This window comes from Rhineura floridana, chromosome 3 (genome assembly GCF_030035675.1).
Source record: "Rhineura floridana isolate rRhiFlo1 chromosome 3, rRhiFlo1.hap2, whole genome shotgun sequence".
Classification (NCBI taxonomy): Eukaryota; Metazoa; Chordata; class Lepidosauria; order Squamata; family Rhineuridae; genus Rhineura; species Rhineura floridana.
The window spans coordinates 32,715,449-32,740,902 of NC_084482.1; the positions used below are offsets into that span (position 1 = coordinate 32,715,449).

At 41.9% G+C, this 25,454-nt stretch overlaps 1 protein-coding gene across 11 annotated transcripts; it reads right to left on the reverse strand.

Moving 5' to 3' along the window:
- Positions 1–7,524: 7,524 nt before the first annotated feature.
- Positions 7,525–25,454, reverse strand: LOC133379624 (transmembrane protease serine 12-like). 11 transcript variants are annotated; one of them, XM_061615271.1, is made up of 7 exons: positions 24,680–25,453; positions 22,239–22,304; positions 21,765–21,966; positions 17,340–17,599; positions 15,351–15,493; positions 10,403–10,576; positions 7,525–9,026 (listed from the first exon to the last, which is right to left on the reverse strand). In XM_061615271.1, the coding sequence occupies exons 3-7, from the start codon at positions 21,944–21,946 to the stop codon at positions 8,883–8,885; spliced, it is 903 nt and encodes a 300-aa protein (XP_061471255.1). In that variant the 5' UTR covers positions 21,947–21,966; positions 22,239–22,304; positions 24,680–25,453; the 3' UTR covers positions 7,525–8,882. The 11 variants fall into 11 exon arrangements, with proteins under 11 accessions (XP_061471255.1, XP_061471254.1, XP_061471251.1 ...); XM_061615270.1 differs by lacking the exon at positions 22,239–22,304 and adding an exon at positions 24,303–24,538; XM_061615267.1 differs by lacking the exon at positions 22,239–22,304 and adding an exon at positions 24,288–24,538.

A 25,454-nucleotide genomic window follows, 5' to 3' on the forward strand; every position in this document is an offset into this window, starting at 1 on the left:
CCACCGCCGCCGCCCCTTCCTCAGATTTGCCTAATTTGCAAACCTTACAAGTTCTGTAGGGCAAAACCTTTCTTCTCCTGATACAGGGTAGGGAAACCTGTGGCTATTCACTAATAGGTAAAAAACCTTGCGGTTTAAGAATGTACCTATAGCCCAGATATTTCTACCAAACTTTAAAAAGCAGGGAAATGGGGCAGCTATAGTGAATGCACCAGGGGAGCAGGAGACCTGAACTCCTCTCTGAGATATTGTACAGCCCTACAAAGTTGTCAAAATGCAAACACCATTTGGGTTGGTCTTTCACAGTCCAATCCACTTGCTGTGTAGCTTGGAAGAATTTGGTAACATGTGCCTCTGAGCATATGGTGAGTGGTGGCAACACCTGCCATCTCCAAATATGGAGAATTATATTTTTGTATGTTTGTTGGTGTTCTTCTTACTTTGCTTCTTTCCTGTGTTACTAATGTTTCTACAGAGAATCTAAACTAGAAAATTTTATTTCCCTCATTATTCATCCTAGAAATCTGTGTCAAATTTATTTTTATTAATTTCAAAGCCTTTTTATTGGTTAATGTCATATGATGGCAAAGATAGCCTTTTTTGTTTCAAACTGGAGGTTATGGTCTATTTCTATTTTGGGTGCATTAACAGTTGGACCTGAAACTGCAGTTTAATGTAAAATCAGACAGATTCCAATATGCTGCTACTTTAGCAATGGCTCTAGTTGTTGGAAAAAAGAGGATGCATGTTTTGAGCCTGCTATGTTTAAACCACTTTATTTAAGGCAAGGTGTTCACAATCAATTAAAAACATAGGGCACACCTAGAATTTTGCTAGAATATATTTCACCTCCCACTGTTTTATCTTGTGCAAATTGAGACACTTCTGAGGTCCACTGGAGATTATTTTGCAGACGTCAGTGCCATTATTCCACAATTATGTTTGGAGTTTTTTTAGTATAAATTTTGCAAAGTGTTGCTGTACTTCACATATTCATAGAAACAAAAGCAAAATAAAATGATTTCCTATAGAAAACTTCACTAAAACTGTAAAGTAAATCAGACATATTTAAAGTGACCATCTGAACTATATCAACTGTCTTAATAATGTTGCTTCCTCCCGGCTAAAACAAGATCAACACAGGACATATCTTCTATTATTTGGGCTGATTACAGGTGTTGCCACCACTCACCATATGCTCAGAGGCACATGTTACCAAATTCTTCCAAGCTACACAGCAAGTGGATTGGACTGTGAAAGACCAACCCAAATGGTGTTTGCATTTTGACAACTTTGTAGGGCAGTACAATATCTCAGAGAGGAGTTCAGGTCTCCTGCTCCCCTGGTGCATTCACTATAGCTGCCCAATTTCCCTGCTTTTTAAAGTTTGGTAGAAATATCTGTGGGCTATAGGTACATTCTTAAACCGCAAGGTTTTTTGCCTATTAGTGAATTTCCCTGCTTTTTAATCCGGGAGGTAAGAAATGGGATTCTGTGCAAGTTTGCTGAGAATGGATTGATCATTTGCATGCTTATTGAGTTAAGTGGGACTTACACACACACACCAGGCAATCATGCTTAGGATAGGTGAAACTGACCACAGGGGGCAGGGAAGGGAGGAGAGGGAGGCAGGAGGGGTGGAAAGGCAGAGGGGAGGACTGGGAGGGGAGCAGGCAGGAGGGGGAGGGGAGAAGGACAGATGTGGTTGTTTGCATGTTTATTGATTATTGAGTTCAGTGGGATTTACTCCCATGCAATCATGCTTAGAATAGGTAAAACTGACTGGGGGGGGAGGGATGGAGGGTTGGAGTGGGCAGGGAAGCAGAAGAAGGGAGGAGAAAGGGAGAGGAAAGGGGAAGGAGGGACAAGGCAAGTCTGATCATTTGTATGATTATTGAGTTGAATTGGATATACTCCTATGCAATCATGATTAGGATAGGTAAAACTGACCAGGCTGGGCCTGCCAACCAAGACGTCTTCTGTATCTTTCACAGTTGGGCAGGGGGAAGGGACAATTCTACCTTGTGGTTTTTCCCATTACAATGTTGCAAGAACACCAGCACTTGGCTGACTTTCTCTTCTCCTAAAGATCAGTCTCAGGCCCTGAACCTGGCAACCCTACCTCCCACCCAAATTTAAAACAAAGCTGTCCCTGGCCACATCCACACCAGGCATTACACTTTGGACAATCATTATTTATCTATTTATTTAATGTATTTATATACCACCCCATAGCCGAAGCTCTCTGGGCGGTTTACAATAAATAAAAACATTAAAAACAAATATACAAATTTAAAAACACATCTTTTAAAAACAATTTAAAACAATTTATCATAGCTTCTCTCAAAGCCATGGCTCAAAGCCAATCATGGCTTCTCTCAAAGAATCCTGGGAAGTGTAGTTAGTGAAGGGTGCTGAGAGTTGCTAGGAGACACCCTGTTTCTCTCACAGACCTTCAGTCAGAGTGGCTGACTATTAAACCATTCTCTCAGGGGAATAGGAGTCTCCTCTCAGCACCCTTCACAAACTACACTTCCCAGGAGTCTTTGAGGGAAGCCATGACTGTCTCAAGTGAAATCAAGTCTGGTGTGGGTGTGGCCCTCTTATTAGCCAAGCCCAGCAGCAATGAGCTTTTAGAACACTGACAGTTGGTCCTTACTGAGCATGCTCCGCGCTATGATCGGGTCCCAGCCAAAATTTCTTAAATTAATTAAAAATCAGCCAGGCATTTTTTAAACTTTTAAACTGCAGCAGATGAAGGTCAGAGTATGGGGCAACATCAGTATTAGGATTACAGGTACTCTGTGAACATGGCTGATTTTTAATGAATGACAACAGATTATAACTCTCAGAGAAAAGTCCAAAAGGGCTCTGAGGTTTTTCTCTCTCTTTTTACACTTTGAACTGTCTATTCTCTCTGACTGTTTTGTGTATCGCCATGAAAATTGACAGGGTTGTTAAGCAAGCGTTTCTGAGTTCAGGACTATAAGTTATGTAAGGTTTTGTTTTGAAATGAGCTTATGGGAAGCATCAGAATGGCTTGGGGTGTATTTTCCATTTAACATTGCGGAATGCGAAAAATCCCCTCTGACTATAGTATACAGCCACTCTCGTGGCTGTATAATTCAGACGTTGCTGGACTACATCTTTCACCATCCCTAACCATTAGCCATGGTGGTTTGTGCTAATGGTCCGTTGTAGCCTTGCCATATCTCGAAGGCCACAGGTTGCCCAGCCCTGCTTGAGCACCATTGTTTTGGCACCTCACGTGTTAAGAAGGGACAACTTTCCACAACCAGGCGTCCTGGGAATCGAAGACATCTGGATGGCACCTGGTAGGGGAAGGCACACATAAAAGGTCTCTGAGCCTCCAAAATACGAGTATGGATGACCTGAGCAATTGTCAGTATGGTTTATTTTAATGAAAAATCCTTGATATTGCCAGATGTTTATGCATTTTTAAATTATATTGCTATGGTGTGGGGGTTAACAAACAATGACAGCACCTCCACCCCCATGTTTGCAAAGAAACTTAGGTTTCCAATGTTGGAAGATTAAACACTCAGAATATCTCACTGCCCTTTGAATGGGTATCTTGTAATACTCAATCTCATTTGATTATTTGGATATAACAATGTATGTTTAAGTCAGGATTAATTAATTTATTAATGTGAGCTAACAATGTTTCTTTTTTCTTTTTGTTGCATTTGCAAAATAAAAATTATTTTTTTTAACCTCATTTCAATGACATTAAGGGACTTAAGTTCTAACCTTCGGGAAGTATTTGGGGTATTTAATTCACATTTCTATGCCTTCACTTTCAGTAGTTTTGCTTTTCTTTTAGCACATGCCACCTTTTTCCCTCCTGTTTTTTCTTAACAATTTGTATAATCCCCCCCCCAATGCAAGTTCCAAGCACATGGTGGGAATCATATTTCATAAGGATAATTAGGGCAGCCAGATGCAAAAGAAGGCAGAACTCTAATGCTTACTTGTGTAGTAAAAGGAAAATTTGACAAATGAGCATTATCATAGCTGTAGAAGAGCTACTGCTAATAGAATTCCTTCTGGACAATAATGGCTGCTCTAAACACACTTGCCACACATTTAAAACACATGGCTTCGCCCAAAGAACTCTGAGAACTGTAGTTTATTAAGGATGTTGGGAATTGTAGCTCTACAGTTCCCACGATTCTTTTGGAGGAAACCATGTGCTTTAAATGTGTGGTGTAGATGTGACCTTGAGTTTTGAGTAACACTACCTAGGATTTAAGGACCATCTTCTAATCTAGAGCCTTCAGCTTCTTTACATCCAGTCAGAGCAAGGACAACTGCATTCATATAGACAAGCTCTGGCACTCCTTGTGCACCTTCCTGCCTGCCGTGAGTCATGTATGTTGTAAACTTACTAGGAAAAACTGGGGTTGAGAATTAGAATTATTTGTATGTTACTTATAAGAGGATTTCTATTCCATTTTTCAAGAAGTGTTGAAGGCAGATCATGTCAAACCAACCAATCATAAACAATGTAACAGCAGTAAAGCACCAGATGAATACATTGAAACAATAGTACAAATCCAAGCCATAGTTGGAACAAAGGAAAAGGGCCTTCCCAGGAAAAGGAGGGTCTTGAACCGAAAGGGGAACACAGATGCAAAATTAAAAAAACCTCGGCAGCTGGTCTTGGTGGATGGGCAGCTTAATAGTGGTGGAGACAGTTACAGTTCCTGTTCCTAACCATTTTGGGCTTTAAAGGTGTTAACCAGTACTTTGAATTGTACCCAGAAATGAATCAATATCCTGTGAAGATGATAACGCTTGATTAACATTCTTTAAAAAAAAAAGACAACTAGATTTGCAGTTTAGGGCCACTGAGAAGTGCTCATGCACCAGGTCCTCAGCCAGTAGAGGACTTGGAGTTTTATTTTTTCTTTAAAAATGTATTTAGCCCTCCTGCAAAAAAGTAAGCAAAATGTGCAAGTACCAGCCTGGTTGCTCCCACCTTTCCCAATGGTTTTAGCCAATGAACAAAGTCAGTGCTATTATCGACTAATGAATTGTTTGGATGCTAGGCAGCAGGAATCCTTAGGGTCCTAAGAGCTGCTGTTTTTCTCTCCCCTTTAGTGTACTTTTCTTGCTTCTGCCTTTTTCTAGTCCTTGGAATCTCCATAGTTTGTTTTTATTTTTTCCTAATAATCAGGAAGCGTATTTCTCGTGTTGGGTTCATCTGAGATCAGGTACTCCCTAGAATATGTTACTTTCTCCAAATACTGCAGCGTAAGTGCTGGTGGGTGTATGTGGCCACCGATTTATTTTGGGGCACTATACTCCACCTGCAAAACAGGACACAAATTTGCATATGATTGGATTTGTGACAGTGGAGCGTCCCATAGTCTCGTGAAAGACTTACATTTATTGCACACTTCAAAGGCGGTGCAGGACTCTGTTCTTTTAGCTGATGGATCGAGATGAATTGACAAGGCGCGAGGGACGTTGAAATTGAGTAAGACTGGCATAATTTCTGATGTATTGTATGTCCCTGAATTGTCTAATAATATTTTGTCAGTCCGAAAATTAACCAGCATTGGACTTTCAGTGATGTTTGAAAGAGACAAATGTTTTGTGAAAAGAGGGGGTGAAATTTGCATGCAAGGGAGCCTGAAGGATTTACAGTTTGTAATAAAGAGCACTCAAGCAGAGTGTGCCATGTTAAATGCTGAGACACAAAGGCTGTGTGCATGATTGGCACAAAAGGCTGGGGCATGCAAATTATGAGACAATTAAGAGAACCCTGAGTCTGAGTGAAAACATGAAATTGACAGAGTGTGGGCAGATAATGGATTGTGATGCCTGCTATAAAGCAAAAGATACTATTGCACCCATAAACCGGGAGGCGAAAAGCTCGACAACCGCTCCTTACCAGCTAATCCATGTTGATTTATCAGGGCCAATAAACAGTTCACGAGGAGGTGCAAGATACTTTATGGTGGTGGTAGATGACTTTTCGAGATACACTCATGTTTATTTGCTCAAGAGGAAAGATGAAGCAGAGCAGAAGCTGAGACTATTCATTAAGAAAATTCAAACGCAACATAATGTCACAGTGAGAGCGATACGATCAGACCAAGGGGGGGAGTTTACAAGCAAAGCATTACATGCATACCTTGAAAGTGAAGGTATAGAACAACATTTCACAGCTCCATTTTCTCCGTACAGTAACGGGATAGCGGAGAGAAAAAACAGAGGGCTTCAGGAAGCTTTGAGAGACATGATGGAGGATTCTAATCTTACACACTCTTTTTGGAGAGAATGTATTTTGTATGCAAATTATATACACAACAGGGTGTTACATAGTGCACTTGGGATGTCACCATACGAGAAACTCACTAGGAGAAAGCCGAGGGTGCAGCACATTGAGAGATTTGGAGTCCGTTGCTGGGTCCACATTCCACAGGGAAAAAGACGTGGTAAACTGGCACCTAGAGCACAGGAAGGATTTGTGCTGGGTTTTCACAATGTATATTACAGAGTGTGGGTGCCACAAACGCAGCAGGTTGTTCTGAGCAGAAGCATTAGAGTCTCAGACAAGCCTTGGGATCATAAACAAACAGTTATACTTGATGGGTCAGATGAAACTCCAACACCAGTACCGATACCTACACAAGGGGTGAAAGTGGAAGGAACAGATATTCCACTGAAGGATGCATTAAATGAACTGATTTGGGGCAAACGTAAAACAAAGAAACGTAAGGCTGACGATATGATGTATTCTGAGCAAGTCGTTCCAGGAACAAGTGCTTCAGGAGGGGGTGCAACAGGAGCTGAAGCTCCAATTCTTTTAAGGCGCTCTGAGAGAGCTAACATTGGGAAACCTCCTGACAGATTTACAGTGGGTGTAGTCAGCAGCCCGGGTATGCACAAAGAAGTGCAGATGGATGCAGAAACGTTATATCTGACTTGTGTACAACCAAAGTTTGATTAATAAAGTTTGAGCTTGGAAACTGTAATGTATGATGCAATGTACTGAAATGTATTACTGGATGCAAATGTATAACCATGTATTGTAGAACTGTACTGCTGATATTGAAATGTTATAATTGCAAATGTTATAGATGCAGTCTTGATGAAAAAGGTGGGAACTGTTAACCCTTAGGCTATACTACCTCTGGTTGTTTTTCATCAAGTCTGAAAGCCTGGAGCAAGGAAGAGTTTGTTATGTCTTTGTAGGAACTTGCTGGCTGCCAAAGTCAACTGGTTCCTAGGGCAACGTGAGATAAGGGCTGGAGCCAGAGCTCAGCCAGCTTCTCTGTGTTTTCTCTGTGGGGGTTTTTTGTTCTTGAAGAAGAAGCAGCTTTCTGTATGTGCTCTTGCTATGAGCCTTAATGTCCTGAGTAAATGGACTCTTAATACTATGTTGTGTTCTTGGATTTATTGACCAACTTATACTCTAATGTAACAGCGCTTACAACGCAATACCGCACACATCAACAAAAACATATCTACATTTTATGCAAATCTGTATCCATAGGCTGCACCAGAGGGTAAGCAACCCTCAAAACAAGCTCATCCACCCCACCTAATACAGTTCACCAACCTAGAAATGTATTTTGCCACTTCTGTGCCCCTCTCATTTCTTTCTGGTGTCTGTGCCCCCCTACCCCAATTTGTGTCCCAGTTTCTGAGTAAGGCATTAGGCTCTCCACATACAGAATACTGGAACCAGAAAATTCTGTTGGCATCCCTGTTCAGCTTTATCCTATGCATATTTCCTTTGAAGTTAACTCCATTTAACTCAGTGGGGCTTCCTCCCAAATATCTTAGACATAGGCTTGCAGCATTAAGGGGGAAAAAAAAGATTTTTTTAAAAATACTTTTATTACAATACTGAAATACAATGACCATACAGAAAACTAGCCCCCCCAAAAAACTACATGTGCACATCCAGTATGTTATCAATCTCAAAGCCGTCTCAAATCCTATTTTGTTAGTTATCTATGATGTATCCCTTCCTAATATAATTGTCCTTAACAGTATATATGGTTGAGTATTTTCCTGAAAACAATGCTATATTTTTCAATAAAGATTATGCAGTGGTGAAGTTGGACTTAATGGTGTTAAGAAGTGCCCCCCTCTTTATATGGTGCATATTTTTTTCACTTACTGCAAAATGTAAGAAATCTGCTGCATTTGGGGGATCTTGTTTTGCAGAGTGTGGTTTTTGACTTCTGTGCCTCAATGACACTAGTGGGATTATGACTGGGAGTAACAGGCTGGGGACCAAATGGAAGGTGCAGTTGTGGAAGAAGAGAAGCCAGAGCTCAAGGGAAGATGTAATAATAGTATGACAAAGCAGATTTTTTTTATCATTCTCTTCTGGTGTTAGCAGCCATTTTTTAGTTCTATTGCTCACCTGGCACCAGGAACTGACATGATCTCTGTGCTAATTGATAGGTGCGATTCACACTGATGCGCCTCTCAACGTGAGGCATCACTGTGTGGACATTTTTTTGCAGTTGCCACTCGGAGCACACTATGGAATACAACACTGTCTCCCTTGCTTATAACACATACCGTGGTACATGCCACTGTGATGTGCAATAAAAAGTAGGACAGTCTGAAGTCACATGTACTGTACTGTATCTTCATCATGGAAAGTAGGTCTTGAAAGGTCACTTTTGTAAAACATCTCTGATATACCCATGTGCACGTCTGTAGATAGTTTATACAAGTTAAAGAGAGAGTGATATCTCCATCAATTTGCATAGGAAGTTTTTTTCCAGCAGAATTTAAAAGAGGTAGGGAGTGATTGGCACAGGTCATCATACCCACCAGTAATACATGGCCAGGTCTTACTGCTCATAGATTAAGCAGGTTATCTTGACTCAGGCCAGAGGGATTGAGCTGCTTTGTCGAAGGGAGCCCCCAGTTTCAAGAGAAGGCAGGCTGCAGCCAAGCTTACTTACTCCCAAGAGGCAGAAGAGGCACAAATCTTCCTCTTTTCCATCCTCTGCATGCGGATCTTCACACTATTAGAAACAGTGGCATAGGTTTGACACATGGAGATATTAAAATCTACATAAGCTGAACAAAGGATTTCAGGGGCTCTTTTCAGTTAGCTTCCATGGGGATGCTTCAGTTATCATCTCACACTGGATCAGAGCTTGCATAGCTGGATCAGAGCATGCATAGCTAAGTACTACGGTTGTTGCTGTGCCTGGGAGGATTACTGCCTTTTCCATCAAGAATGCTCCAACCTCATCTGTTTTCAGCACTAATAATGCTTCCCTAGTAGAAATCTGCAGGGTTGCCATTTGGAACTTTTGTCTCTTCATTTGTGAGGCATTATAGGCTGGATCCATTTAACTCGGCTGAAGCCTCCTTTGAGAGGCATGTGCTCCAGCAGGTGGTTGCTGTTTAGGATGTATGTGGTACGTTCCTTCACAGAGAAGGCCTGTTGTTGTATATCCCATTACAGGAAAATGGAACATTAGGCTTACTGTAATAAATTAATATACTGGCTGGGTGCACTTTGTGCTAGCATATTTACTCAGAAAGAAATCTTACTGTGTTCAATGGGCATATTCCCTGTAAGATTTTAACCTATGTCAGACACTATTTTTAAATACCTGACAAGTTTGTACCACTGCTTAGAAGGAAATGTGTTTACATTGCTGAGTATAGAGCAGCCAGCAGAAGGAGCAATAAGGACTAAGATTAAACTGACTAATATTTAAAACCTCAATTATTCAAAAACTGTGGAAATAATTGCAGCTCCAACTCAATGCATTTTGTTTGCAAGACTGATGTCTAAAAAAAGGAAAGAAGAAAACATAAAATCAGTTTCCCCTTCTAAAATGCAAGTGAGTCAAAACCATTACACTGGAATATCAAATCATGATCTCTGTATACAACTGTAAAATATATTTTATTTTAAAATGCTATGTACAGTAGAGCAATGTTTGGCATCTCAAGTACATTGTTCTTTATAAACTAAAATAAATATTTGGGATAGTATTGTTTGAATTCTGTAAAATATGCTAAATGTTCATTTTCAGTTAGTTAAAAATTATGTTTATTCTCATATTGTATCCCATTTTAAAGAATATGATTGTTGTGTAATTTGCAACACTTAAACACGTGTAATTGAACAGTGCCTGTTGGGTTCACATTTTTAAATAACAGCAAAAAATTATTTTTGAATTTACAGGAGGGGGGGATAAAGTCTATTGGGTGACAAAAATGAGGAAGTTTGCTGAACATACTTGTTTGCTAGAGGAAGCAGTACGTTTTAAAAACAATGTAAGATTATTCTGGTACAATAATAGAATGTGCCTCTTCATAGAACAGTATAAAGGACTGCCCACTCCACAGTCAAAAAGACAAAGAAACACTGAATGCTTACAGTGGTGGTTTTATCAGGTAGATGTGAATTTATCCAGCTTTTGTAATTAACGGTACGGACATAGACTCCAGGATGTCTCGGTCTGCCACAACCATACCCAAAACTGGTGATTCCAACCAGATAATACTGAGCGGTACTTGGAAAATAGCACATCAAAGGTCCACCACTGTCTCCCTGGAACATGAAAAAAACATAATGGCAATTTGCTGCTCATAGTATTCTGAAGTTTTAGGATGCAGGATCCAATCAATCTGCCTCTCATGAATTGAGAATTTAGAAATTAGAATTTAGAAAACACAGTTTTCTAAGAAAGCCTAAATTGGGTAATCCTGCTTTATTTGGACTACTATGTCTTACAAGTAGGTCACTTACAAAATTTGATGACTGCTATTCCGGGAATAGCAGTTATAAATTCAATAATACAGGTTCCGGGAATAACAGTTATGGGAGCAGCTGCAAGCATCTTGGATGACATGGATTATTTAGATCTACTCCAATCTGGGCAAAGACAGCCAGTGTGGCACAGTGGTTAGAGTGTTGGACTACATCCTGGGAGACCAGGGTTTGAATCCCCACACAGCCATGAAGCTCACTGGGTGACCTTGGGCCAGTCACTGCCTCTCAGCCTCAGAGGAAGGCAATGGTAAACCACCTCTGAAGACCGCTTACCATGAAAACCCTATTCATAGGTTTGCCATAAGTCAGGATCAACTTGAAGGCAGTCCATTTCCATTTCCAATCTGGGTTCAGGCCTGGCCATGGGACTGAGTCAGCCTTGGTTGCTCTGATGGATGGCCTTTGCACAGAACATGAAAGGGGAAGTGTAACCTTGATCCTGCTTCTCAAATCTCTCTGTGGCTTATGATACTATTGACCATGGTATCCTCCTGGACAAGCTCCACGGAATGGAAACTGGGGGGCACCATGTTATGGTGGCTCTAGTTCTACCTACAGGACAGAGTCCAGAGAACAGCATTGGGTGATTCAATTTTGGCCCTCTGGCAGTTGTGTTACTAAATATCTATATGAAGCCATTGGGAGTGGTCATTCGGAGTTTGGGGTCAAGGTGTCATCAGTATGCTGATGACACTGAGCTCTCCTTCTCTGTAACATCTGAATCAGGAAATGCTGTACAGGCCCTGGGCTGGCACCTGGATGCAGTGGAGGGCTGGATGAAGGAAAATAGGCTGAGCTTGAATCCTGGCAAGTGAGTGATTCCAGTGTTCAAGAAACTGGTCAACTGCCTGCCCTGGATGGGGTTGCACTCACACTGAAGGAGCAGGTACACAGCTTGGGGGTGTTTCTGGACCCAGATCTGTCACTGGAGGCCCAGAAGTGCCTTATATCACCTACACTCAACTACGCAGTTAAGACAACCTTGACCATTCCTGAAATACCACAGCTTGATCACAGTAGTTCAGGCTAGTGGGGGGTGGAGGGGGCGGTCCGCCCCAGGCAGCACTTTTTTGGGGGCGGCGCGCAGTGACAGAAGCAGCGGCGAGGCGGGTCGGGAAGGGCCTGCCCGAAATGCCAGGGAGCCCTCCCGACCCTGGCACCCTTTGGGGTGGGGTAGGTAACTGGTTGGTTGCAGAGACAGAGAGCGCAAGCGCACGCTTGGGCGCTGCATGGCAAGGCGGGTGGTGACTTCTGGCCCCGCGGGTGGGTGCAGCCGTGCCCCTCACGTCCTCCATGGACCCACACGCAGGGAGGCTGTGTCTCCCCCCGCCAGGGGGCCCAGCCCTCCCGGGGGCACAGCCTGCCCTCTGATGTGCCCGGGCCCGTGCGGCAGGGCAGCAACACCTGCTAGCAGAGTCAGGCCCTGGGACCAGCAGTGCCGGCTGGGAGCGCACCTCTCTGCAATCCCCGAGCCTCCCAACGGGGTCGAAAGTGACAATGACACTTCCTTCACTGAGAGAAATACAGAGTGGACAGGAAAAGGCAACCTGCTTCTAAGCAGTTGGCGAAGGTGGCGTCCCAAAGAGCACGCGTGGCCTTTGCCCTCCTGCTGCAGGCAAGAGCGAGAGTTGGGCCTAGTGGTCAGCTTCCCTAAGACTGTCCGTTTACAGGAAGGAAGATTAGCGGAAGAGCTAAGGCCAGGGGCAGCCTAGCAACCTGGAGGACTCCTCGCTGTCTCCCCGCAGACGTGCAGTCCCGCAATACCCTGCAATACTTTTTTGCAGCTCAGTGTGCGCGTGCCACCATTCCTCCCACAGGGGCTCCTGTGGAAAAGCAGCATGACTGGTGGAGAATTAACACTGCATTTCCATGTGTCTGTGTGGAGACTGCACCTGTTGACTTTCTGTCTGCTGTGTAGCCAGAGACTTGGCCATGACACATTGGCAGCCTCCTCATCCTCTCCTGTATGTATGTATCTATTCCAGCCTTTCCAGTAATGAAACTATAAATGCAATCTAGCCGAATATAAACAAATAGCAAATAAAGCATATCAGGCAATTTAAAAAGCAAAGATGGACCTTCAAATCCCAGCAGCAAATAAACCCATAGCTTGCTTAGAATAAATGTCTTCATTAGACCATTTTATCCTCACAACAACCTTGTAAGGCAGGTTAAGCTGAGAGACGATGACTGGCACAAGGACGCCCAGTGAGCTTTGTGGTTGAGTGGGGCTGTGAACCCCCCCCCCCGAATTATTCCAGTTTTTTTTTTCCTGGGCCTTCATGGCACTTGTTTATTTGCTACATGATTAAACGTTCATACTGTGTGGTGTCATTGTTCTTGTTAAATCTCAAGCATTTTTTTAAGGTGCAAAACTTCTAGGAAGGAGGTTGCATAGGTTCATGACATTACTGCCACTAGCCAGTCAGTGCTGTGCACAACTGATTCCAGCCCACAGAACCAGCTTTTGGTGAGCTGCATCATTGACAGGGATTGCTCCAACTACAAAAAGGTGGTCAGTGTTCTAGAGAGAGCGCAGCAACCGTTTGTTTCCAGAGACCTTTTGCTCCAATTGGACATGTAACTAAAATGGCTCCCATCCTCTCAAAAACCATCTGGGGCCACTGAACTCAGAGCTTTTCTCCTTTGAAAAGGAGTGTCTTCCTGGTGAGGTATTGCTCCGTATTGTAATCTGTGTCTGGGATGCATTGCTCTGAATTGCAGAGACTGCCATATGAGATTCCTGCTAGATGTCAGAATGGGATAAGGTCCTTTGCATTTCCCTCACAGGGCTGGCCCTGCCATTGTCACAGAATCATACAGTTGGAAGGGGCCTATGAGGCCATCAAGTCCAACTGCCTGCTCAATGCAGGAATCCAAATCAAAGCAACCCCAATGGGTGGCTGTCCAGCTGCCTCTTGACGGCCTCCAGTGTCAGACAGCCACCACCTCCCTAGGTCATTGGTGGCATTGTTGTACCACTCCAACAGTTAGGAAGTTTTTTTCCTGATGTTCAGCCAAAATCTGGCTTCCTGCAACTTGAGCCCATTATTCTCTGTCCTGCACTCTGGGACGATTGAGAAGAGAGCCATTAAACAGTGCAGCAGGTGCCTCAGGGGGCGTATCCTGGTGGGCAGGGGAAGGCAATGAGGTGTTAGGGGACAGACCCATGTGTGCCACGTACCACAGTCGGAAAGGGAAAAGCCCCCTCAGTGGCATAGCTGGGGGGGGGGGCGGAGGTATTTTTGGAGTGTATTGAGAGGGGCGGCAAACTCAGGGACTGCCCCGGGCAGCAAAAGCTCTAGCTACGCCACTGGTTCAGACACTGGTGACTTCAGCACTGGATTATTGCAATGCACTCTATGTGGGGCTTCCTTTGCATTTGACCTGGAAACTGCAGTTAGTGCAGAATGCTGCAGCCAGATTGCTGACAGGGGTGAGACCCTGTCAGCATATAACGCCTCTGCTCAAAGATCTGCACTGGTTGCTAATTCGTTACCAGACCAAGTTCAAGGTATTACTATTGGTATAAAAACCCCTTAACAGCTTGGGATCAGTATACTTGTGGAGCCACCTTACCCTATATGTGCCCACTCGAACAGATGCCACATAATACGTGTTCCGCGGCTACAAGAAATCTTTCTTTTAGCGTGATAGCACCTATTTTTTGCAACTCCCTGCCAATTAACATCAGGCAGGCACCTTCGTTGTATTCTTTTCTGCACCTGCTTAAAACTTTTTTTGTTTAGGCAAGCCTATCCACACACATAGATATTGGTGTGTTAATCTTTTTAGTTGCTGTTTTAATTGCTTTTAATTATTTGTTTTTAATTGCTTTATTGATCATTTTTAATGTTTTTTGTAAACTGCTTAGAGGGGTTTTTTTGCAATCAAGTGGTATATAAATGTTGTTAAATAAAATAAATAAATAAGCTGATCCTAAAAATTCAACTACAGACCTAAGAGTGCATGATGATCCATGCAATCTTAACTGTTATGAGGCATTTTATATACACAGATGTTGAGAAGCCCTTTACCTTATTTCCAAGCTGTCCAATTTTGGTAGAAGGAAAGCAGTCTAAGTGTTATGAAAGAAACCAAGAAAGAAGGAAACAAATATCTTGGCTTTTCGGTAAAGCTCCTTTTTTTTTATCACCACCCCTCAGCAACTGCTTAAGTTATTGATGAAAAACTTGGGTGACATATATTTGAAACACAGCGTTCCTCCTTCCCTTCCACTCTCAACTTTTGTCGTTTTTCTTCCTCTTTTAGCTCAGAGCCTGCAGGCAGGAGTTTGTATGTTTGATAATTGTACAGTACCAGGCATAAAGGACACTTTCAGAAATAAGCAATGATAGAAAAATAAGATCATGCCATTACTTAAATTTTAGATTATTTCTAGTGCCCATTTTATTACATTAATAAATATTAACTAATTACTTTTTTCCAAATTTGCTAATTACTTTGACATATTGTTGGGTTAACAGTTTGAACAAGCAACTGCCTGCCAAGCAGGATGGTTTGACAACTTACAGGATTATTTCTGTTTTACCTGGCAGCTGTCGACATGCCCACTTGCAGAGCCAGCACAAAGCATATTATTTGTTATTGTTCCTCCATACCAGTTATGTCTATTGCACACTATCAGTGGAATAATGTCTACTTGAGCTTCTTGTAATATTATTTTGATTCTACCTGTAAGGAAAACAGAAAATACTTCAGAAAGTATACATTTGACATTCTGGCAGTCAATATGGAAAATTACTGGGTGTTAGCCTCCCTTAAGCCAGTACAGTAGGGCCCCACTCATACGGCAGGTTACATTCCAGACCACCGCCTAAAAGCGAAACCCGCTGAAAAGCGGAACTTATTCAATAGAATGGTGCTCGACGCCCGAAAAACACCGTAAAAGTGGGACAAGCGCCGTATGAGTGGCTCTTACTCTAATTGAAAGCTGCCGTATTCGCGGAACGCTGAAAAGCGGGCTGCCGAAAAGCAGGGCCCTACCGTATAGCTCTCCTAAGCATAATGCAATCTCTCATGCAATCTGGAGAATGTACATTAGTTTTCAAAATAAGGCTCATAGACACTCCCCGTGTCTTGTAGTTATAGTGAATTCTATTTGGCAGCAAACACAGATCCTAGGTATAGAATCATGGAGTTGGAAAGGGTCTATAAGGCCATTGAGTCCAATCCCCTGCTGAATGCAGGAATCCAACTTAAAGCATACCTTGTGCCTGTCCAGCTGCCTCTCGAATGCCTCCAGTGTTGGCGAGCCCTCTACCTCCCTAAGTAATTGGTTCCATTCTCATACTGCTCTAACAGATAGGAAGTTTTTCCTGATGTTCAGCAGATATCTGTCTTCCTGTAACTTGAGCCCATTATCCGGTGCTCTGCACTCTGGGATGATTGAGAAGAGATCGCGGCCCTCCTCTGTGTGACAACCTTTCGAGTACTTGAAGAGTGCTATCATATCTCCCCTTGGTCTTATATATATATATATATATATGCAATGCCACTGGCATTTGCACATTAAAATTTGGTTGGTTCAAATGCACAATATAAAACCTAGATTTTTAATGTTCATATAGGTCTTAGTGAAAGCAACTTTCTCAGTAATTTCCATATTTCTATTTGGAAGAAGGAAATTTGCCTTTTGTAGATTTTACTATCGTTCACAATTTTTATTTTAAATTCTGCTTTATACATTGAGATAACAGGCAATCAAGTGAATTGTGCCATCATATTGGTGCATAGTGGTAAACAACTTTATAGCCTGCACTGTGGGTATTGCACTAGGCTTGAACTGAGTGTAAAATATTTTACTATGCAAGGAAGGTACATTTCAAATCAAAAATTTCCAGGTGAAATTTTGACATGAATGAGGCAGATACTGCTTAGCTTTTGAGAAGGAAAAAGGGCAGTGCTCTTAGATCACATTTTAAAAAGTTAACTGGTAGTGTCAGGGAAGAAGACTTGGCAGACTCAGCTGTACAGCGCATGTACATACCCACACTATTCTCTCACTGATTAGACTCTTTAAAACTATTGTCAGAAAGTTTCAATCTACATTATCAATATCACTTTCTCATGATAAATGCTGAAGACAAGGCTAATATTCTGAACTAAGCAATACATGCAAGTCTTTGCAACCAAGCCAATAGAGCTTCAGTATCTTCAGTAGAGCTGTAGACCCCTCCCATCTGCTCTAGAAGGCCGAGGGACCCTCCAGAACAGCATGGGAAGTAGAATGGAAGGCTTGTGAAAAATCACCTCTTATCCTCCATTAAAGCCTCTGCTGGAGCAAAAAGCCTTCAGTGGATGTAACTGGATACAGCCCATAATGTGGGCAAAACCAAATGTATCATCATGACTACTGGTAACAACTTACTGCGCATACACATAGTGTAAAGCCCAGGTTTACTTCCCCATAATGTGAGAGAATTAGGCCCAAAAGCATTCAAGGCAAAGGAGCTTTCTGAAACCAGTAAACTCTCATTTTTAGCAATAGATTAGTTTTAAAGAAAAATAAAATATTTACCTTCCTCTACTGATTTTCCCCACCCAGTTATGTAACATCGGTACGATTCCATAGTCAAAATGTCAGGTAAGCAGATGGGCTGAATATAGTTATTATATTTTATATATCGTATTAGCTTAAACAAGGCAACATCATTTTCAAAGGTCTCCGAATCATAATCAGAATGGATCGTGATAGTTCTGACTCGACGCTTTACAGCATGAAAGCTGTATTTATAAAGATTATGCATGCCAATCATAACTCTCCAAAAGGTTGGGTTCCTAGGACAGAATAAAATCCCATGTAGAGTCAATAATTATTTTATTATTGCTACTTCACAGACTTTTGAGAATTAAGAATTTGTCTCCTGCTCCTCACTCTCTGTAAGCCTGCAGCCAGACTGAAATGGCGAGGGAATAGGAAAGATTGCTACAGATAGTAATATCAATACAGCCAGTAAAAACGTATGTATCGAACCTGTCTCCCATAGTATCAATCAGATGCCTTTAGGCAGCCCACCAGCAGATCATAAAGGACACTGTCCTATTCTGCTGTTGCTCCTCAGATACACTGCTTCTAAACCTGGATGCATCACAAACCCATAGCACAACTATTCTCCATTGATAGACTTGCCCTCCATGCATTTGTCTCATGCTCCTTTAAAGCCATCCAAGCTGGCAGCCATCGCAACCCCCCAAAATAGTATAATCACAGCACACTTTTCAATAAATAAAACAAGGTTGTAACTTTCCTATCTCTGCCATTCAGTGATTCTATAACAATAATCCCTTCTCCCATATGGACCTCCTGGATACTAAGATCTGCAGGTGAGGCCCTCCTAGTCATACTGCAGTCACAAGAGCTTTTTCTGGTGTGGAACACAGCCTATGGAGTCACCTCCTCTCAGAAAAAGGGCAAGCACCAATGGAGATGTGCTTTCAGCACTTACTGAAAACTTGTTCTTTGCCGATCATTAGCTTGCTGTGTTTTAATCTGGTTCTTGGATGTTGCTGTATTTAATGACTTCACTGTGAACTTTGAATAGAAGGTGGTATATAAGTGTTTTAAATAAAATAAAAGCAGAATAAAATAAAATCACCTCCCCACCCCCCGTTACTGGAATAAGGATAACATGGAAGACTGCCCATAGAATTGGACCCAAAAATACTAGTGGAAGAACAGCAATGGTCTTCCTACTTGCATACTTTAAAAGGGATCAGATAATCTCCCATGTCACAAGACTCTTTCAAAACCTGAAGTTATGCTCGAAACCCAGAGGATCCTATTGCTGCTAAATCCAGAACTGCTATATTCCAAACCCTGAGGTGTTTGTAGAGTTTTACAGTAAATGGGCCTAGATGTGCTACAAATACAACTACATGCCTAAACTGATAGGTAAGGGTGGTTCATTAAACTAGGCATAGTACTGGTGGGAAAATAATTTAATCCTGTCTCAAATCTTGCCCATTATGCATGCAACAAGTGGTCTGAGGCCACTGTCTTAGCTTCAGTCCACCAGCTGACTGCCATAAATTCAGAATAGACTGCCCTATAGGGTTGTCTTAAGGATTACTGAGTTCAGCTATATGAAGCACTATAAACACCCTGAAGCACTTCATCAGTGCTAAATACAAGGTCATGCCACCTCTCCTATTTCCCTCCAGTGTTTCTTCAATACCTGTCTTGTCCATTAAGGCTTGAGAACAGCCTTCTCATTACCATTTTCTGTGGTAACTAAGCAGAAATGCATACATAACTGAAATAATATCATAATTCTTCTCCTGCTTATCCCTGCTTCCATTTTCCTCTTCAGCCTGTTCACCTGTCAGACCCAACAAGATTCCAAGGGACAGCAGAGCCAGCAAAAAAGGAAGCAAAGGGAGTGAAACTATAGTTTGACAGTTTTCAGCAGTAACTGGAGAAGCAGAACAGCGGTGTCTTAGTCCTGTCAGTCAGCAGGAAGGAATCTTCAGTCTCTCCCCAGGATTGCAGTTTTCAGCCAGCTTCAAAATATTTTTAATGAAAACTACAAGATAGAGCAACAACTCATTCTTTTATAGTAACTTTGACAACACGTTAATTGAAATGTAGGAGAAATCCCTGCTGTAAAACTGTTAACAGTTTATAGTATTCTGGAGGTTAACATTAGAGTTCATGGATGTGTGCCGTGAGGATAAAAGACCCTTCTCATTATACACTCCTTTCCTCCAACTATATAGCCACAAAGAGCTCTGGCAGTCAACCATAAACCTGAGCCCATTAGTATTATAAGTTACAGTATGGAAAGCCTTTGTCTTGATAAGAAAGGAAAAAAGGTGTCCTTTGCAAGTCCCACATAGTACTACAATACTTCTGTCCTGTTGCAGACAGTCTGGAGCTCTAAGTAGACCTGTCAAAGAATAGTTCCTGCCTCTTCCCTTCAATGCTGAAACTGGGTGACCCCATTCCTATCAGTTTGAAAGTGAAATGAAGCCACCCAAAAATAAGGAAGTTGTTTCTACATACTTTGGTGACTGTGTAGATATACAGAAGTGTATAAATTTGTATATATTTTTTAAAAAATTAAAAAAACACAACCAATACCACCCAAATCCAATTGTATGTTTTAAGGAACTAGGGGATTTTCTGACAGAAAATTCTAAAATAACTCATCTCATTTGAAAAGGAGGAACGCCTGGATTTAAATTAAAAATTAGCAACAAAACATGGGTGGGTAACCTTTTTCAGATCCAAGTTAAAAAATGGGCATAGCCAACGAGTAAAAGCAAGCATGTCCCCAATTTTTTAGGTACAAATGTGGGGTGTGTGTGTGATGTTCCTATATTAATGTATATATGGTAAGTGTTGTTTTAGAAGATACATGGTAAGTGGAGTGAAAGAGGAGGGGGAGTGAATGGGCAGTAGAATGCGAGATGATTGGCTGAGTGTTTAAAAAGGCTGAATGTATAAAAGGAAGAGTGAGAGTGGAATGGGGGGGGGAGAAGAGAAAGAGTGGATTGCTTGGTGGGGTTTAGAGAGTTGTTTGCCAGGAGGGAGGTGGAGTTTGGATTAGTATTGAGTAAAACCATATGCTTATGTGCCTTAAGAAGAAATCTTGTTAATCTTGTTAGCTTTGTTATCTGTAATAAATACTTAATTTGGTTTACCAAAGGCCTGATCCTTGGCTGGGGTTTCACAGACCAGAAGGGAGGGTAAGGTAATGACCAAGGCTGAAGGGGAACTGTAACAAATGGTGGCAGCGGTGAAGAGAATAACAATACCAGTATTCAGAGTCTCTGGGAATACTAGTATTGGGACGTTACTGGTGGTTGCCTAGCAGGGGGATCTGTTGAGATCTGTGCTAGAGCGGATAGGTAAACCATAAGAGAGTGCGGTCCGGACTGGTGGAGTCCCTGGTGGTGCCTAGTGACAGGCAGTAACCACGAGCAGGTAGGAACCTGACAGGGAGAGCCAGGGAAGGATGCCTCACAGGGGGTTGTCACAAAACCCTTCTGTCATCACAGGAAGGGACTCACAGGTGCTCAGTGAATATATATATATATATATATAAAAAATGGACAAATTTTGTGGGGGTCCCAAAAATGTTTGGCATTTGACAGTTTCACAACAAGGGGCTGATGGGATCAGTCATTTAAAAGCCCCATTTAAAAAAAATTAAATGAAAACAATGGAGTCCTGGGGGGCGCAAACACTCTTTAACCATTACAACATCATAGTAGGAGACCCACAGGAGCAGTCATTTTTTAAAAAAAGATGTCAAATTTGGGGCAGTCGTAGGGGACTACAAAAAACCCAGGGTGTGCAGGTTAACGACCACTGGCTTATCATTTCATGTGGACTGGCTCTTTGTGAATCTAGGAACTAGGCCTATGGTTGAGCCACCGAATGCTGAAAGAGTCAGCTAAGAAGTAGGGGAAAAATGGAGAAAGGAAGAGGGAATTGGTCTGTGAGCCCATCTCAGTATAGCATATTGGAGGTAAGCACTGAAGTCAGGAGTGAGCACCATACACTTAAAAAACTTTCCTCAAACATTATACTACCCACTCAACTATATAGCTTTAAAGTGCTCAGGTTCACACCTGGACTGGCAGTGAGCCCCAAATCCAAGCCCCCCCATTGCTATATTATAGGGGGTTTCAGGAGGATGGAAAGAAAAAGAAGCTGCTTCTGCAAGCCTCAAGAGAGTCCTTTTTACTACCCTCTCCTCCAACACTGCTGCCTCCTGTGAGTCCTGATCAGCACTAAATACAAGGCTTCTAATTCAAACAGATTCAATGCCTTGACAAAGAACGTTCATGAATTGGGCTAGGAATAAATTTCCACCAATTATTGCATACTTTATATTTATGTATTTTAAAATTCCATCAAAGCATTTTTATCAATATGCCTTTCTCACACCTATGACTGCAAAACAATAAAATAAAAATAGAATGGAATGATACATACTCCCAATCTTTTACGCAGTGTGCTGCTGTCAACACTGAGTTGTTACTAATTAAAGATCCACCACATATATGGTGATATCCTATACCAATGATATAATATTGAAGACTAACTTGCCACGGCCATGCCCCAACCTCAGCATCATGTCCACCTTTAATACGACTCGCTGTTGCCTTCTCATCCATAAGAGGCCTTGTTCCACATTCTAGAAATCAAAACACAGTTACACTGGTGAGAGGCTTTATTTGTATTCCATATAACATAGCAAGCACTCAGCAACAACACATTTAAAGTAGATCCTAAGAGCCACTGTTCTATCAGTTTAGAACAGCACTTCTGTTACTGGACCTGTCAATGCAACATGTTTCATTTGGGCCAAAAAATAGCTGATATGAATCAAACTTTCTATGTTAATATGTTTAGCTTCAATTAGGATTTATAAAAAGAGTAACAGTAATTGCTAGAAATGCAAAGCACCTGAAGCAGACTTTTTTCTTTGTTGGTGGGATTGTTCTGAAGCCAAGAAGTATTGACATCAAATTACTGCAAATATAAGAATTATTTTGTAATACCCACTTTGAAACAATCCTAGTTTTTACTTACTTATTTAAAAAATAGAGAACCTAAAAAATGAATCTTTTTTCACATAATTAGGAAGGATTCTATATGTAAAATATTGGGGGAAAAGAAACCCCATGCATCAGAAAATGGCATATTAAGCTGTGGGAAATGGCTACTTTTGATTTAAATTATCTGGATTCTATGTGTTAAATATGGGCAAAAGAAGATAAACAAATCTGAACAATACTGGTGAAAGTTTAAGGAACTCTGGAATATTAAACAGGGGACAATTAACCATAATCCTTTCACCAATTTCAGTTTCACTCAAAATGCCCCCCCTACTCTTTACCTATAACTATTTGAGGCTCAAAATATTATTCAACTATTTATTTTTATTGTAATTTTGCTATCTTATTTAAATTTTTTTTTTTAGTTTTAAATAGGATTATTCTAATCACTAAGAATGTATACTGTTATGAAAAGGATTTACTGATAGGCCATTCCATTATGATGTATTATAATTTTTGTATCTTAATAACATGAAATTTAAAACAATGTGCTTAGGATTACACCATCTTATAACTGTATGTCCTCCTAATATAATGTATCTGAGAGACAGTGTATAAGTTTAAATAATAAATGAAACATGTAACTGTCTTAACAGTAGTCCAAATGATTTTGGGTGCCATTTTCTGAAGCTCACAGAATTGGTACCCTTGGAAAAAAAATTGCTCCTTGCCAGGCACGCTGTCCAAGTCATCATCAACCTTGTTAGCTGTGCATTCCTCTCTGCTCTCTCCCCATTTCCTTTCCAGTTTTAACATTGTTTTGATGTAACTTGTCTCACAATATAGTTAACAAAACCAATTACCTCATATACCAGAATTTTAAAACAATTATTTTAAATTTTTGTAAGTGATCCTATCTTTGGTGCCTACCTCCATTTTGTTCAAACCTTGAACAGCGTTTTAATATTGCACTTGTAGGTAATTTGACAACACTAATGCATGACTTACCAACTCTGATGTCCTCTGTCAGGAGCAATATGATAGAAGTCTATAAAATTATGCATGACACGGAAAAAGTGGCTAAAGTTTTTCTCCCTCTCTCATAATACTAGAATTCATGGACATTCAATGAAGCTGAATGTTGGAAGATTTAGGACAGACAAAAGGAAGGGTTTCTTCACACAGCACATAGTTAAACTGTGGAATTCGCTCCCACAAGAGGCAGGCTCTTCAAATGTTCTTACATTTATACATGTGGACCTCACAACCACTCCCACATACATTGTTTGTTGAATGAACACCAATGTTGTAAGCTTTCCCAGTTTTTTTTAAAAAGTAGTACTGCAATGCTGATTGCGCATGGGTGTTACCAGGTTTTTAAACTCATGAACTGTTTGTACTATTTGTTTCACCCACATGTGAAACAAATGACAGCCCCATCTTCGCACTCCAGGTCCTGGGGCTCAAGCTTGCTTGGAATCTGACCCCTATCAGCCTTAAGAGTGCAAAAACAACTCAAAAAGGGGAGGAGGAAGAAATGTGTGTCCCTGAGGCTGCCTCCTAATGTTCTCTCTAGTCTCTACGCAGCACCTGAGAGTCTGAAGCTAGGAACATCTCATTAACATGGCTAACAGCAAAACCCTTTTCAATATTTGCTCAAAAAAAAAGTCTCACATGGGAGTTACTCCACGATGTGTACAGATAAAGGAAGTCTAAATAATGTTTGTTACATTAAGATGTCAATAAATCTTGGTCTATTTTAACTTGGAAGCAAATGTTCCATTGACTAGTTATTAGGGACAAACTGTGTATGTGGGACTATATGAAAAGAGACAGTTGAAAATCTAATAGCACAACTGTAAACACCATAATGTGTAACAATGATGAAAGTGTATCCATTGCTGCGATTAGGTATGTATCATGTCATGGTGCCTAATTAATATGCAATATCACCCACCCTCTATGCAAGCACCTTAAGAGTGTGCTGACTCAGTTTCCAAGTAGCATTTCTCTTCTAGCATCCTCGCCATTCCCAGATCTGCTGGAGTGCAGATTTAAGGTTGTTCCCTCTTGTTTCCAGGTGGATCTTCTACCGCCCAATTACTTCTTTATTGCTCCCCTTTCTTTGCCGTGAATCTATTAGTACATCACTCTAACACTGTGACTGGCTGATAGAAATTGTACAAAGTTCTACAAGATCTGGACATACTGTATAGATACATAAATACAGGAAACAAGTTGTCATAAATACCCTAGTTTTAGCTTAGGTTTTTTTATTCACAGAAATGGACTTGTAGCCCTGACAAGCCACTCTAGATCCTCAAGCCCCCCACACAGCAGAGTACGCACACTCTTCCTGCTGCCCGAGAACTTTTGCTATAAAGAACCAGTTCGATCCTCGTATTCGCGTCCACCGATCCTGCTGAGCTCGGCTTTCGTGCTCGAGGATGCAGATTCCAAAAAAGGTTGTGCCCCAGAACCTAAATGCCGCAGACGCTGCGGCCAAGGAGGGGGAAGAAGCTTCGCCGCCCTCTCCGCCTGAGCGGATTCTCACAGCGGTAGACCCACGTGCCTCGACCTTCTGGCAAAACAGGAGGCGGGTAAGCCGGAAATACGACACCCACTCCGGGGACTAGAAGTCTCCTGAGGATCCCACCGCGCAGGCGCCACCGGGCCGCATGTGCCACTCTCACTCCATATGGCTGGGGTGGGTTTGCCTTTTACGCGTTCCTCGCCCAAAACGTGACCCGCTAGCACTGGAGGCTGCCGGGACCGGTAGTTTGATGGAACACCCCTTCATCCCCCTCGGAAAGTGTACTCCATGCGCAGGCGCAGTTCCTTAGCAGCGTGCTGGCGGGCCTGCCCAGCTCAAGCGCCTTCGACGCCTGCGGAGCGCCACCGAGGCGCGCACCGCGGAAGGTAGGAGGAAGCCGGGCTCACCCTGTGTAGGGATCACGGACGATATGTTTTGGGGCGTGGCTTCACGCAGCAGCACAAGCAGCGCCACTAAGGAAACAGACGCCCTGCGAAACCTTCGCCGCATCGTCCGTCGAGGAAATAAAATGGCGCTTCCGCTGGTCCTTGTGGTTTTCCCTTTGGCTGGAACGACGTTGCGTGTCATGTG

What these genes read in the sequence shown, in the direction of transcription:
- LOC133379624 (XM_061615262.1), bottom strand. Translation starts at nt 25,451, where the DNA reads ATGACACGCAACGTCGTTCCAGCCAAAGGGAAAACCACAAGGACCAGC. An exon ending in GTCCGTGATCCCTACACAGG is followed by an intron (nt 21,967 to 25,270) that starts GTGAGCCCGGCT and finishes TTTGATTTCTAG; the next exon opens with AATGTGGAACAAGGCCTCTT. An exon ending in CACTGCGTAAAAGATTGGGA is followed by an intron (nt 17,600 to 21,764) that starts GTATGTATCATT and finishes ATTCTGTCCTAG; the next exon opens with GAACCCAACCTTTTGGAGAG.